Source organism: Petaurus breviceps, unplaced genomic scaffold (assembly GCF_028583685.1).
Source record: "Petaurus breviceps papuanus isolate PSGF00001 unplaced genomic scaffold, PetGlider_PUasm1.0 446, whole genome shotgun sequence".
Taxonomy (NCBI): Eukaryota; Metazoa; Chordata; class Mammalia; order Diprotodontia; family Petauridae; genus Petaurus; species Petaurus breviceps.
Genome location: NW_027186338.1, coordinates 482369 through 495893, shown reverse-complemented (window position 1 = coordinate 495893; position 13525 = coordinate 482369). Strand labels below are relative to the sequence as shown.

At 42.8% G+C, this 13525-nt stretch overlaps 1 protein-coding gene across 2 annotated transcripts; it reads left to right on the top strand.

Annotated features, from left to right (window-relative positions):
* Positions 1-3014: 3014 nt before the first annotated feature.
* Positions 3015-13197, top strand: LOC138171479 (zinc finger protein 585A-like). Of its 2 annotated transcripts, none has more exons than XM_069100981.1 (5): positions 3015-3112; positions 3926-4016; positions 7553-7679; positions 8440-8535; positions 10760-13197. In XM_069100981.1, the coding sequence occupies exons 2-5, from the start codon at positions 3984-3986 to the stop codon at positions 12976-12978; spliced, it is 2475 nt and encodes an 824-aa protein (XP_068957082.1). In that variant the 5' UTR covers positions 3015-3112; positions 3926-3983; the 3' UTR covers positions 12979-13197. The 2 variants fall into 2 exon arrangements, with proteins under 2 accessions (XP_068957082.1, XP_068957083.1); XM_069100982.1 differs by lacking the exon at positions 3015-3112 and adding an exon at positions 3232-3546.
* The last annotated feature ends 328 nt before the right edge of the window (positions 13198-13525 follow it).

Genomic DNA, 13525 nt, shown 5'->3' with positions numbered 1-13525 from the left:
CTGAAGTTTGAAGATTTGGAATCTCATTAATTTTTTAAAAGCCTGGGAATTATCTGTGGCAGCTATTGATGCTGTATGAGTGAGGATAAGCTTTCTCATTTCTTTCTGTAAATATGATAGATTTAAAATACAGAATGAGACTTAGATTTGGGGTTTGACCAATGTGGAAATTCATTTTCTTGGACTATATGATATGAAAGTTTTATTTTTCTTATCTATTTAATTCATTGACAGAGAAGGAAAAACACCTGCTAAAATAAAAGTGCCAGTTGTATGGAACAGCCCTCTAACTTGTGGGTGGCTGGATGCAGAACAGAGCTAAAGGCAGGAGAGTCAGGAATCAAACAAAACCTTAAATTTCAAAGTGAGGAAAATGGCTTGCAAGCAAGGAGGGAATGAGACATGTATTGGGGCCCTGCCCGTAATGGAGGGACTCAAGGGAGTGGGGGAAGATCTCAATACTTATACCAGTTGCTAGGTAGTGAGCTGTAACTCTGCCAATGAGGGGTAACAGCAGTAATGATGCGATTTTGAATCATCAGGGCTTTATGACCGGAAGACGGGTACTTGTCAGAACTTGACATGTGCTGGTCTGAGCTCAGAGAGCACCTGGTGATGGTCAAAGTAATACAGTAATTATGAGATTTTGCCAGAACTTGAGCAGATAAGATTGTTGTGCCAAGCTCACGGCACAGCTTTCTTGCTGGGCCTTAGCTCTGGCAAACACGGTATCTCCTAATATCTTGCTGAAAGTAAAATTTTAAATTAAATTCTGTATATTGGGTTTAGAGCAAGACCAAACCTTCTGAGATAGAATGTGTTGACCACCATTACATACAAAAGAAGCATTAAAAAAACAAACACCTACAAATAGAATAAATTGAAGTGAATGGCAGTGGTGGATCAGATGAAGCCGCATTGGACCTTTGCATTTCCTTCCCATCCCCTGCTACCACAGACCAGGCTGGTTCTCTACCCACAGGAGAGGGAGTTGTGGAGGAGCTAAAATTGGTGGGAAGACTTAAACATCAGCAGCAAGCATCCCTGCAGTGGTCAGGGAGAAAATGAGTTGGCTCTCAGTAGCCACCATTGAATATGTCATCTGTGCAAAGTTCTACTCTCAAACATGAGCAGACATTTATCATTTCATTAATTTGTTTTAAATTGTTTTCTTCCACCAAGTGGTGGTTGGCAGGGAGTGGAGAATGTATTCACTTTTTTTTTTTTTTAAAGCAATTGGGGTTAAGTAACTTGCTCAAGGTTACACGGCCAGGTGTTTCTGGGTGGATGCCAAGTGTTTGAGCCCGGGATTCAATCCCCAGGTCATCCCGACACTGGAGCCAGTGCTCTTACTTGCTGTGCTACCTGGCCGTCCCTGTATTCACTTTTTAGAAAGGAGACTGTTAGCAAGTAAAGATTTCTCAGATACAAGGAAGGGCTTTAGTATGGTGGGAGTTAGAAGCTGTAGTGCGTAAGGACGTAGGAATTTGAGAGCTGTTTGGAGAACAGATAGCAAATGAAGGCCATTTATACCCAAAACTGAATATACTCCAGAGTAATTGGAGCCCTGTGTGAGTTATTGACCCTCTTAAACCATCTGTCAGGACTAGATGCTGATGTTCTGCTTTTGTGAGCTGAGTGAATTCATTTTCACTCACAATTTCCTTCTCCCTTCCTTTAACCTACATGGTAAACTGACATTACTTCTACATTGTGTTTATTTGCTGTCTTCACTTTTATGATGGATTTTGGCTGCCAAAAAAACAAAAAACCCAACCCAGCTAATTCTGTGAAATCCCAAGCAGGTGTTTGCTCTCAGTGATAGGGCCTCTCTGGGGAAGGAGAAAGGAGAAAATCTGACACCTAACCCTGGACTTGGCCAGGATCTTCCTACTTAAGGGTTCTCCTGCTTCCCCACCCTGAGAAACAGAAAGGGAGGACATATAGGGTCAAAGTGGTGTGTGGAAATCGCCAGGTCCTCCAAACAACAGATGTAAAGTGGCTTGCTTCCAGTTGAAATGCAGTTGCAATGAGGGGCAGCTTTGCACTAATGTCCCTGCAGCTACCAGAGGAGTAGCAAGGACTGCTGAGGTCTGTTGCTGCGGTGGTCCTAATGAAGGGGCAAAGTCTGGAGGGTCCCCTAGGAGGCCCTCAGTCTCCTGCTCGGGCTGGTAAAGGTGTCCTTGGGATATTTACTCTTACACTCTGGGCCACGTCTGCAAGTCCGGGGAAAATCAAGAGCCGGGAAGGGGCCCGCCGGGCCGAGGAGAAACTCCGGGGCCGGTGACCAGGTGGTCTGTGCGTCCATCTGACAATTCGGGGATTTCCCCCGCAAAGACCCCGTTTGGCTGGGCGTCCTTCTAAGTCCACTGCGGGAGCCTGCCGGCGGTCCGGGGCCAACTTCCGAGGCAGCACCTTCCTGCAGAGTCTGGGCCGGCCTCCTCCCACGCGCTGGGAGTGTCCAGAGCCACGGCCACTCTCCGGCCTCCTCCGTGAGTGTCTCATCCTGGGGCTTCTCTCTTCCCCAAGTGCCCCCTCGCTGGCCAATGCCCTGGCCCCAGGGCCCCCGGCTGCGGTCTCCCGGGACTGGTCCTGTGGGTCCCCCTGCGGTCCGTCCTCCGCGGAGCTGCCACGGTGGCCCCGGGCGCCTCTGGCCGGGCAGCTCGCTCCGGAGACCGGGGCTCCCGCGGCCTCTGGACAAAGAGCCGTGGCCTTTCCCGGGCGACGGAAGCCTCTTCACGGGGCTCTAGGTCGTCTCACTCGTCCCCCGACACTCGGCAGGCGGCCAGACCGGCTTCAGCAGCAAACCGGGCATTCCTGCTCCCTGTGTTTGACGGACTTCCCGGGCCAGGGGAACACCCCAAAAGGGGAAATGGAGCATGAAGGGGTTGGGGGTGGGGGTGGTGTGGCAGATCATGAAGCTTGATCAGAATCCTCAGCGGCTTCCACACTACGATTCCCAGAAGGGTTAGCGCAACTTCAGGGCCTTTTCCAAGTTCTAGGGTGTGAGGGTGGGCGGTCCTTTGACGTCGTATCCGCCCCATCTGTCACCTGTTCTTCTTGCTTCCGGTTGTTCCCTTCCTTTCTCTTTTTTAGTTTGACCCAAACTAGGGTAAGCGGGTCTGGAGGCAGCTCGCTGGGTTGGGTCGGGGCGGGAGCCCCGGGATGTGGTTGGGAAATGCAAGGGGTCGGCGGGTCTCTGAGGGGGCTTTTGGTGGCGGAGGGCGTGGGCAGCAGGGTGGTGGAGACGGGAGGGCGGTGTGGCCTGTGCGGGGGCTGGGCCGTGGGAGGGGTCGCCGACTGCTTCCCTGCTCTGTGGACCCATTGGGTATTCTCTCGGTTGAGATGCTGCAGTGGTCTGGCTGTACTTTGGGTCATTTTACATCCCGGAGACTGGCGTCCGCAGTGTGAAAGGACTTGGCCAGCGTCTCCCAGCTAGCGAGTTTGGGGGTTCTGTCTGGGGAGGAGGAGCCTTCCTGCCTGCAAGCCCCTGTCCTCTGTGCCCGGGCCGGCTGGTGCTGGAGTCTGACGACAATGATCCCCCAGGTTTCAGGCCTTCCCACATGAGGAGACTCTTAGGGAACCAGGTCCTGGACCCGCTCTCTTCCTGCAGGACTCCCGTGGAGGAGAGGACCCCCCGCTTCTGTCGGGGGTCCGTGCCCCGGCCTGCTAAGAGGGTCCCCCGCTCTGCTGTTTGTCTCTAAAGAGAGATTGGCCCAAAGACCGCGGGGTCCCCCCCCCCAGGAAAGAAATGATGGTTTCCTTCTGCCCCTCCTAGGAGAGAAATGTCTGTTTCCTCCTATCCTCCAGCACATTGCCCTCCCCTTCCTGATCTCCCCTCTAAAGAAGTAGGGTTTTCTGGTCTTTGAGCAGGGCAGATGCCCAGCATGACCCCACCTTCTCACAACCTTCTTTTGCTCCCCAGCTCTACCTTCTCTGGCCTCTGCCCTGCCCCTGGAGGTGGGAGCCTTGAGGAAGAGGGGATGGCTCCAGTGCTGAAGGCCAGGCCCAGACAGGTGAGTGCCCCACTCTGCTTTCCGGAAATATCTCTGGCCAAAGACCAAGAGATGAATTTTTCTCATGTGCTGTGACCCCATCAGAGACTCCTATATTTTGAGCTAAAAGATACCCTAGAGATCATCTATTTATCTAACACCTCTTACCCTAATATTAACATTCATTTGAAAATCTTGGAGTCCAGATGCTTTTCCTTCCTCTGTGCCTGCCCCACCCATTGACAAGACAAGCAACAAGATACACATTATGCTTGTGAGAACATGAAAAACTTCTATGTTACTCACATTGCTAAAAGAAATGAAAAAGGCATTAGAATTTTCAAAAATGATAAAAAATTCTTTATCTGCCTTTAGAATTCACTTCATTTTTCATACTGAATCCTTTGGAATTTTCATGCATCATTGTATTGAACAAAGTAGGCAATCTTTCACAGTTGATCATAGTTACAATATTGGCATAATTAGCCACCACAATGATTTGCTCAGTTCTCTTTGCTCAGTTCATAGAAGTCTTTTCAGGTTTTTCTGAACCTCCCTCCCCTTCCTCCTCCCTTGTCATTTCTTAGTACACAGTAGTGTTCCTTCACAATCCTATCCCAAACCTTATTCACCCATTCTCCACCTTCTGGACATCTCTGATTGGTGAAAGATGAAATGAACAGGGAACAAATGGTTTGCTCTTCTGAGTATTGTGATTTATTAAACAGTGCAGGTCAGTTTTTCAAGAAACCAGGACTAGACCTCCTCAGTATAGACCTGGAGACAGACTTATAAAAATAATCAAATAAGGTCAGTTAATTAAAAGGAAAATTATACCAGGTAATCTTCTTTCAGAAGAGAGTGAGGTCCTGGAATTACCCAAAGTCCCAAGAGTTCTCCCCTGCAGGTTTACAATAGTTCCCTCACATCTCCTTAGTTTCTAAGATTTTTGCCACCACAAATAAAGCTTCTCTAAATAATTTTGTGCAGTTTGGTGCTTTCCCTTTTTCTTTGGTCTATTTGGAATATAGACCTAATAGAGGGATTGCTAGGTCAAACAATATATATAGTTTAGTACCCTCTTGAGCATGTTTCCAAATTGTATTCCTAGAAGGCTTGGAAAAGTTCATAAGTCTACTGATAATGCACGTGTGCCTTTTTTTCCATTCCTTCTAGCATTTATCATTTCCCTTTTCTCTCATAATAAGTAATCCGATTGGTGTGAAGTGGTATCTCTTGAGTTGTTTTAATTTGCATTTCTATACTTACTAGTGATTTAGACTCTTTTTTTCATATGACTGTTGATGGCTTCAACTTCTGAAAACTGACTCTATATCCTTTGCCTAATTTCAATTGGCAAATGGATGTTGAATTTTTGTATTTAGCTCAGTTTCTTATATATTTGAGAAATGAGTCCTTAGAGAAACTTTGGTGTAGAAACTCTTTCCATTTTCCTCTTTGCCTTCTTATTTTGGCTGCATTGATTTTATTTGGGCAAAAATTTTGAATAGCATATAATCAAAATTATGGATGTTGCCTCCTGTGGTCCTCTCTGTCCATTGTTTGGTCATAAATTCTTCTTGTTTCCAGAGATCTAACAGGTGCCTTTTTCCATGCTTGCCTACTTTGCTTATGATACTACCATTTATGTCTCAATCATGTATGTACTCATTTTGACCTTATCTTGGTATGTGTACCACCAATGCAATATTCACAACACCAATGGTCATCATAAATAGATATACCTCCATAATGCCTAATCACAAAATATAAAAGACTTTCCATATAGAAGACAGAAGTAAAACATTTATTCAGACACCAGAAAACCAGTTACCCAATTCCATCACAGTAGCAAAGAAGTTAATAGGCCATAACAGCTCAGAGATCCACAGCATCCTTTGGGTTTCCCACAAAGCAACACAAGCCTAGCTGTCTTAGCAGGTGGAAAACACCAACTTTTACTCAGAAGCCTAACTGTCTCCCTTGGATGTGTGCTTTCCTGCCAGCTATGTCTAGCTGCTCTAACTCCCAGCTTCCTGTGGGCTCTGCTTCACCCTTCAGCAAACTCTTCCCACCACAGGCTCCATGTGATTACATTCAGCCTATTAGGGGGCAGAGTATATTTTTCAAACCATGGAAGGACTTCAAATTCCCTTAGGCTTATTAAGGGGCAGGGAAGATCTTCAAATTCCCATTCCAATTCCAGTATATAACTTGAGACAAAATGCAGATCTGAAATTTATTCCCTTTTTGCCTTCAGCAGGTTACTTTCCCTCTCTGAGCCTCACTTCTCTCATTTGTAAAATGGGAAAGTTGTACTCTCAAGTCTCTTTCAGTTCTAAATATGTAAACTGGAAAACAATGATCCTTTTGCCATCTATTTTGCCAATGCAGTACCCACAGCAGCTGGTATGAATATGCAAGGTGTATTTCCAGCTTTGAGTGGCAAAACATAATAGACTCTCTTCCTTGAAGATAAAGTCAAGATATTCATTCAAACAGCAGGAAGCCAATTCCACCATAGCAACAGAAATTCATACACATTGCCACAAAGTAGTTCCCTTAGGTAAAATCCCCCTCTCACTCATGCTAGCTATTGTGCCTCTCTCTCAGCTCCACCTCACTCTCTCTCAGCTTTACCTCACCTTCACCCATACTTCCTGCACCACCCCTTTCTGCTCCACCAGTTGGGCATGCTCCTTCCAGGATAGGTTCCTTGTAACTCAGTTGTGAACTGGGCCAGAATTCAGAGTAGGTCACATGGTCTTATTAAGGGGCAGGGAAAGTCTTCAGATTCCCTTAACATCATACCATCTTTTGCAGCTATAAAATATTTTTCCACAGTGTTGCAGATATGATATGATAGTCCCCCATGCTCATCTCTGCTGTTATGGTTCCAGGAATATTCAGCACAATCATATTCACTAAGAAAAAGGCAAGGGGTGGCTAGGGGGCACAATGAATAGAGCACCAGCCCTGAAGTCAGGAGGACCTGAGTTCAAATTTGGCCTCAGACACTTAACACAAAAACTAGCCATGTGACCTTGGGCAAGTCACTTTACCCCAATTGCCCTATCTTCCCCCCTCCAAAAAAAAAATTAGGGGTGGCCAGGTGGCGCAGTGAGTAAGAGTGCCGGTCCCAGTGTCAGGAGACCCAGGATCGGTTCCAGCCTCAGATACTTGGCACCCACACACAATAACTGTCCGTATAACCTTGAGCAAGTTACTTAACCCCAATTTCTTAAAAAAAAAAAAGGCAAAATATGCAAAAAATCCACACACATTTAAAATTGAAGTAATTGGATCCATTACCAACAATAAGCATCCACTCTGAGCTAAGTTGTGAGAACAATGAAGATGAAACCTGGCCACTGCCCTCAAGGAGCTTACAGTCTAATGATAGAGGAATTCTAGTAAATTGCCTGTTATACACTAGTCACTGTATTTTGGTAACAGATAAACAACTGAAAAAATTACTATTGACAAGGAATTTATATTGAAACTTCATAGCAATTATGGTTATATTTTGGTAAACAGAAATATTTTTGGTGTCTCAGGAATTAGTGACATTCCAGGATGTGGCTGTGGAATTCACCTTGGAGGAGTGGATACACTTGAACCCATCTCAGAAGAAGTTATACAGGGATGTGATGCTGGAGAACTATAGGAACCTGGTGTCTTTGGGTAAGAACAGCTCCCCCTTTGCAGTCCTGGTATATGGGATGTTGACTTTCCAGATTCTGACAGTTACGCTTTGGCCTACAAATAGAAGATACTCCTAGTGCTTGTGTAGCCCAGAGACACAGGACTTGTGCTACCTGTTTCCAAGGTAAAAGTCTTTGTTTACTATTCCTGGAAATAGATTTCTTGATTTATTTTTCTTGAGAATATATCTTCCCCTCTCTTTTGCTTCAGATCCAAGATTTCCTTTTTAATCCCAATGTAGGCTGCATGAAAAGGAAGGGCTCCCTTTTTCTAGTCAGAGTCAAATGAACTATTTCTCCTCAGTTCTACTCTGTAACCTATTCCCACATAATAAGGTATCCTTCCTTGATCTCTTATAATATTCTTGTGGTGTTCTTAGCATGCCTACTTTTTTCCCAAGGAGAGTTTGAACTAGTTTTGAATTCTTTCATTAAGATTTCTGAATGCATTTTTAAAAAAGGTAAATTTTCCTTCCCTCCCCACTACATAAAAAAACCAAACTCACAACACAGATACATCCTATGTCTCCTTCTGCCTTGGCAATTGAGCATGCCCTGGTTGAAAAAAATCATCACAGACAAAATCAGCTAAGAAAGACAGTGCCTTCTATGATAGAAGATAACTTTGTCACCTTATTCCCCCACTTCTGTACAGTAAGTTTATTGGACTATTTCATCTCTCAACTATCATTGAATTCCCAGTTGACTGTACCTAGTACTTTCTTTTTTTCAACAAACAGGATTTACAGTTTCCAAACCAAATGTGATCTACCATTTGGAAAGAAAGGGAGCATGTTGGATGCCAGAGGCAGATATTTCAAAAAGCAGCTCTCCGGGTGAGTACATAAAAACCAAGGAGAAGGATCATTGGAAAATATTGCTCTGTTGGTCATTGTAGCTCAAAGCTCATTTAACATGTGGAACAAGGTGGTCTTATCCAAGCTTTTCAGGACTGTTGAGAAGAGCTGAAATTTTAAAATGTAATTTTTTAACTCAAGAAGTTACTTTTTTATGCATTTCTTTACCTACATGTATCTGCTCTTTCAAAGCAAGTGGTTGCCTCAGTGTGAGGTAGGTAGTTCTGTCTTTTTCACTGAAGATTATCCTATTTTAAGTAGATATTTTCCAGGCTTAGTGGTATTAATTCATTCAGTATTTTAAAATAAGCACATCACTTAAACTATTAACATGCCCTTTTGACTTTTTTTGTTCTCTTTTGATGCTTTCTTCTCTTTTGCTTGATGCTTATGTTTCTTTGTTTCTATTACTTTGTAAAAAAAATTTTTTTTTTTTAGCAATCGGGGTTAAGTAACTTGCTCAAGTTTACACGGCCAGTTATTTCTGCGTGTGGTGCTGAGTGTCTGAGCCCGGGATTCAATCTCCAGGTCGTCCCAACACTGGAGCCAGTGCTCTTACTCGCTGAGCCACCTGGCCACCCCTAAGCAATTGGGGTTAATAAACTTGCTCAAGGTTACACAGCCAGGTGTTTCTGGGTGGGTGCTAAGTGTCTGAGTCTGGGATTCGATCTCCAGGTCGTCCCAACACTGGAGTCGGTGCTCTTACTCGCTGTGCTACCTGGCCACCCCACTTTGTAAAATATTTTAATCCTAACCTAATTCCCCTTCTGTCAGTCTGTCATACTATCTGTCATCCTGTTTTTCTGCTTTGAAATCATGTTTATCAAGGCACAATAATATGTTCAAATAACAGCATTTTTTTAGCCATGACACCATCATTGGACCTATAGGTTTTGAGTATTTTGCTATTTCACAAAAAGCTATGGTAAATATTTTTGAGAAATGTCATTGTTTGCTTTCAGTATCATTTTGAGCATGCAGACACTGTAGTGGGAACATTAGGTCAATAGTTAACAAAGTTTTATCCAAAGTTGCTTTTCAGGAAAAAGGCATCAGCAGCTTAGCAAGTACCTATTTTAGCATAACTTCCAAAATTTGTTATTTTAAGCTAACTTTTCCAATGTAATGAGTATTTGGTGATACATCCAAATTGTTTTGAGGTTTACTTCTTTGAATACTAGAGTTTCACTATTGTTTTCCATAGTTATTAATATTTTCCTTGTGAATATAATACCTGTAATATCTTGATCATTTACCTTTTTAAAATTGGATTCTACTCTTTACAAATTTAATTAATTCCTTACTAAATAGATATGTTGGATTTGGGGGGGAGGGCTTTTTGGAGGGCATTTGGTATAAAGTGACTTGCCCAAGATCACATGGCTAGTTTTTGTGTTAAATGTCTGAGGCCGGATTTGAACTCAGGTCCTTGGGACTACAGGGCTGATGCTCTATTCACTGTGCCACCGAGCTGCCCTCATATGTTAGATTTTTAACAGACATTTAGTGCAACAAATTGTCCAGTATAGCCATCTTTCCTGATGTGTTCTCTTACCACAGTTCATTCTGTGTCTTCTCGTGCTAAGCTCATCAGTTCTACTTTTATTTTCTCTTTAGTTTGTTCTCTACCTATTTCCACCTAAATGTTAAGGATACATTTTTTTTGTTGTTCAGTCATTTTATGGTTTTTTCCAACTCTTTAGGACCCAATTTGGGGTATTCTTGTCCCAAGATAATGGAGTGCTTTGCCTTTTCCTTCTCTAAGATACTTTAAGAGTTAAAGATGGTTAAATAGCCTGCCCTGAGTCATAGAGGTAGTGTCTGAGTCCTGATATGATCTCAGAAAGATTAATCTTTAGTCCCAACACTGTATCCATTGTGCCACTGAGCTGCTGTAAGGATACTTTTGCAAACTCTCAGCTATGTAGTTTTTAAGGATACTCTTTCATTTCCTTACTCCACGGAAATAGCAACCATTTACATTAAAGTCATTTCATCTTTCTAGTTAATTTCATTAATTTATATGTTAATTTTGAGTCCTCATATTTTCATATAAAATAAACTGGGATCCTTAGTGAAAGAGTTGTGAGACAAGTCTTCTCAAATGGGAAGGATCAGAGATACAAAACCTTTTGAGCAAGTAGGTGGAGCTTTGGGAAATGGAAGAAATCAGGGTTATTTAAGTCTTTATTCTTCCTTTCAGGGACCAAAGAATTTACTGGAGAGAAATCTTATGAATGTAGTAAGTGTGGGAAGGTCTTCTGTAGTAAGAAACAGCTTGCTGTGCATCAGAGAACTCATACTGGAGAGAGATGTTATGAATGCAAGGACTGTGGGAAGGCTTTCATCTACCATTCAGAAATTATTCTCCATCAGAGAATTCATTCTGGAGAGAAACCTTATGAGTGTAGTGTATGTGGGAAGGCCTTCAGGATGAAGTCAAAACTTAATTGGCATCAGAATATTCATACAAGAGAGAAACCTTATGAATGTAATGTTTGTGGAAAGGCCTTCAGGACAAAGCAACCTCTTACTGTGCATCAGAGATTTCATACAGGAGAGAAACTTTATGAATGTAAGGAATGTGGGAAGGCTTTCATCTACAACTTAGAACTTTGTCAACATCAGAGAATTCATACTGGAGAGAAACCTTATGAGTGTAGTGTATGTGGTAAAGCCTTCAGGATGAAGTCAAAACTTACTTTGCATCAGAGAATTCATACAGGAGAGAACCTTTATGAATGTAAGGAGTGTGGGAAGGCCTTCATCTACAACTTTGAACTTTGTCATCATCAGAGAATTCATACTGGAGAAAAACCTTATGAGTGCAGTGTATGTGGGAAGGCCTTCAGGATGAAGTCAAAACTTACTTGGCATCAGAATATTCATACAGGAGAGAAACCTTATGAATGTAATGTTTGTGGGAAGGCCTTCAGGGGGAAGCAACTTCTTACTGTGCATCAGGGAATTCATACTGGAGAGAGACCTTATGAGTGTAGTGTATGTGGGAAGGCTTTCAGAAGTAAGCCATGTCTTACTGGGCATCAGAGAATTCATACTGGCGAGAAACCTTATGAATGTAAGGAGTGTGGGAAGGCTTTCATCCAGAACACAGATCTTATTCTACATCAGAGAATCCATACTGGAGAGAAACCTTATGAATGTAATGTATGTGGAAAGGCCTTCAGAATGAAGGCAAAACTTACATTGCATCTGAGAATTCATACTGGAGAGAAACCTTATAAATGTAAGGAGTGTGGGAAAGCTTTCATCTCCAGCTCAAATCTTATTCTACATCAGAGAGTTCATACTGGAGAGAAACCTCATGAATGTAGTATGTGTGGGAAGGCTTTCATGAGGAAGAGGAATCTTGATATGCATCAGAGAATTCATACTGGAGAGAAACCATATGAATGTAGTAAATGCAAGTTGGCCTTCAGGTGTAAGGATCAGCTCACTTTGCATCAGAAGAATCATACAAGAGAGAAACTTTATGAATGTAGGGAATGTGGAAAGGCCTTCATGACTAAGAGAATACTGACTGTGCATCAGAGAATTCATACCGGAGAGAAACCTTTTGAATGTACTGAATGTATGAAGGCCTTCAATAGGAAGGAAAGCCTTGCTCTGCATCAGATCATTCATACTGGAAAAAATCCTTATGAATGTAGTGTATGTAGGAAGGACTTCAGGAGTAAGCAACAACTTACTGTACATCAAAGAATTCATACTGGAGAGAAACCTTATGAATGTAGTGAATGTGGGAAGGCTTTCAGAAGTAAGCCATGTCTTACTGGGCATCAGAGAATTCATACTGGAGAGAAACCTTATGAATGTAGTGAATGTGGAAAGGCCTTCAGAAGTAAGCCATGTCTTACTGGACATCAGAGAATTCATACTGGAGAGAAACCTCATGAATGTAGTGAATGTGGGAAAGCCTTCAGAAGTAAGTCATGTCTTACTGGGCATCAGAGCATTCATTCTGGAAAGAATCCTTTTGAATGTAGTGAATGTGGAAAGGCCTTCATGACTAAGAGCATACTCACTGTGCATCAGAGAATTCACACTGGAGAGAAACCTTACAAATGTAGTGAATGTATGAAGGCCTTCACGTGGAAGGAAAGCCTTGCTCTGCATCAGATCATTCATACTGGAAAAAAACCTTATGAATGTAGTGTATGTCAGAAGGACTTCAAGAGTAAGCAACAACTTACTGTACATCAGAGAATTCATACTGGAGAGAAACCATATGAATGTAGTGAATGTGGGAAGGCCTTCAGAAGCAAGTCATATCTTACTGGGCATCAGAAAATTCATACTGGAAAGAAACCTTTTGAATGTAGCGAATGTGGGAAGACATTCAAGAGTAAGATACAACTTAATTTTCATCAGAGCACTCACATTAGAGAGAAACCTCTCTAATATTGTGAATTTAGGAAAGCCTTTAGACAGAGCATATGACTTTATGTTGCTCAGAAAACTGATAATTTGGAGATTCCTCATCAATGTAAAGAGTAGGGGACCATCCATCACAACCAAGATCTTCTTTAATAGAAGTTCTTCCATACAGGTGAGGTATCTTATATATGTGCAAAGGCCTTCAGAAACTAGACACAACTTAGCATACAGCATATATTCATACTGGAAAGGTTTTTTCATTTTTTGTTTTAGTTTTTTGCCTTTTGGAGGGCAATTGGGGTTAAGTAACTTGCCCAAGGTTACACGGCTAGGTTTTGTGTGTGTGTGTGTGTGTGTGTGTGTGTGTGTGTGTGTGTGTGTGTTAAGTGTCTTGAGGCTGGATCCAAACCCAGGCCCTCCTGACTCCAGGGTAGGCGCTTTACTCACTGCACCACCTAGCCACCCTTGGAAAGGTTTTTTAAATACATGTAGGGAGCATGGGAAGGCTTTCATTTACAACTCAGAACTCAGTGTACATCAGAGAATTCATATTGGAGAGAAACCTTATGAT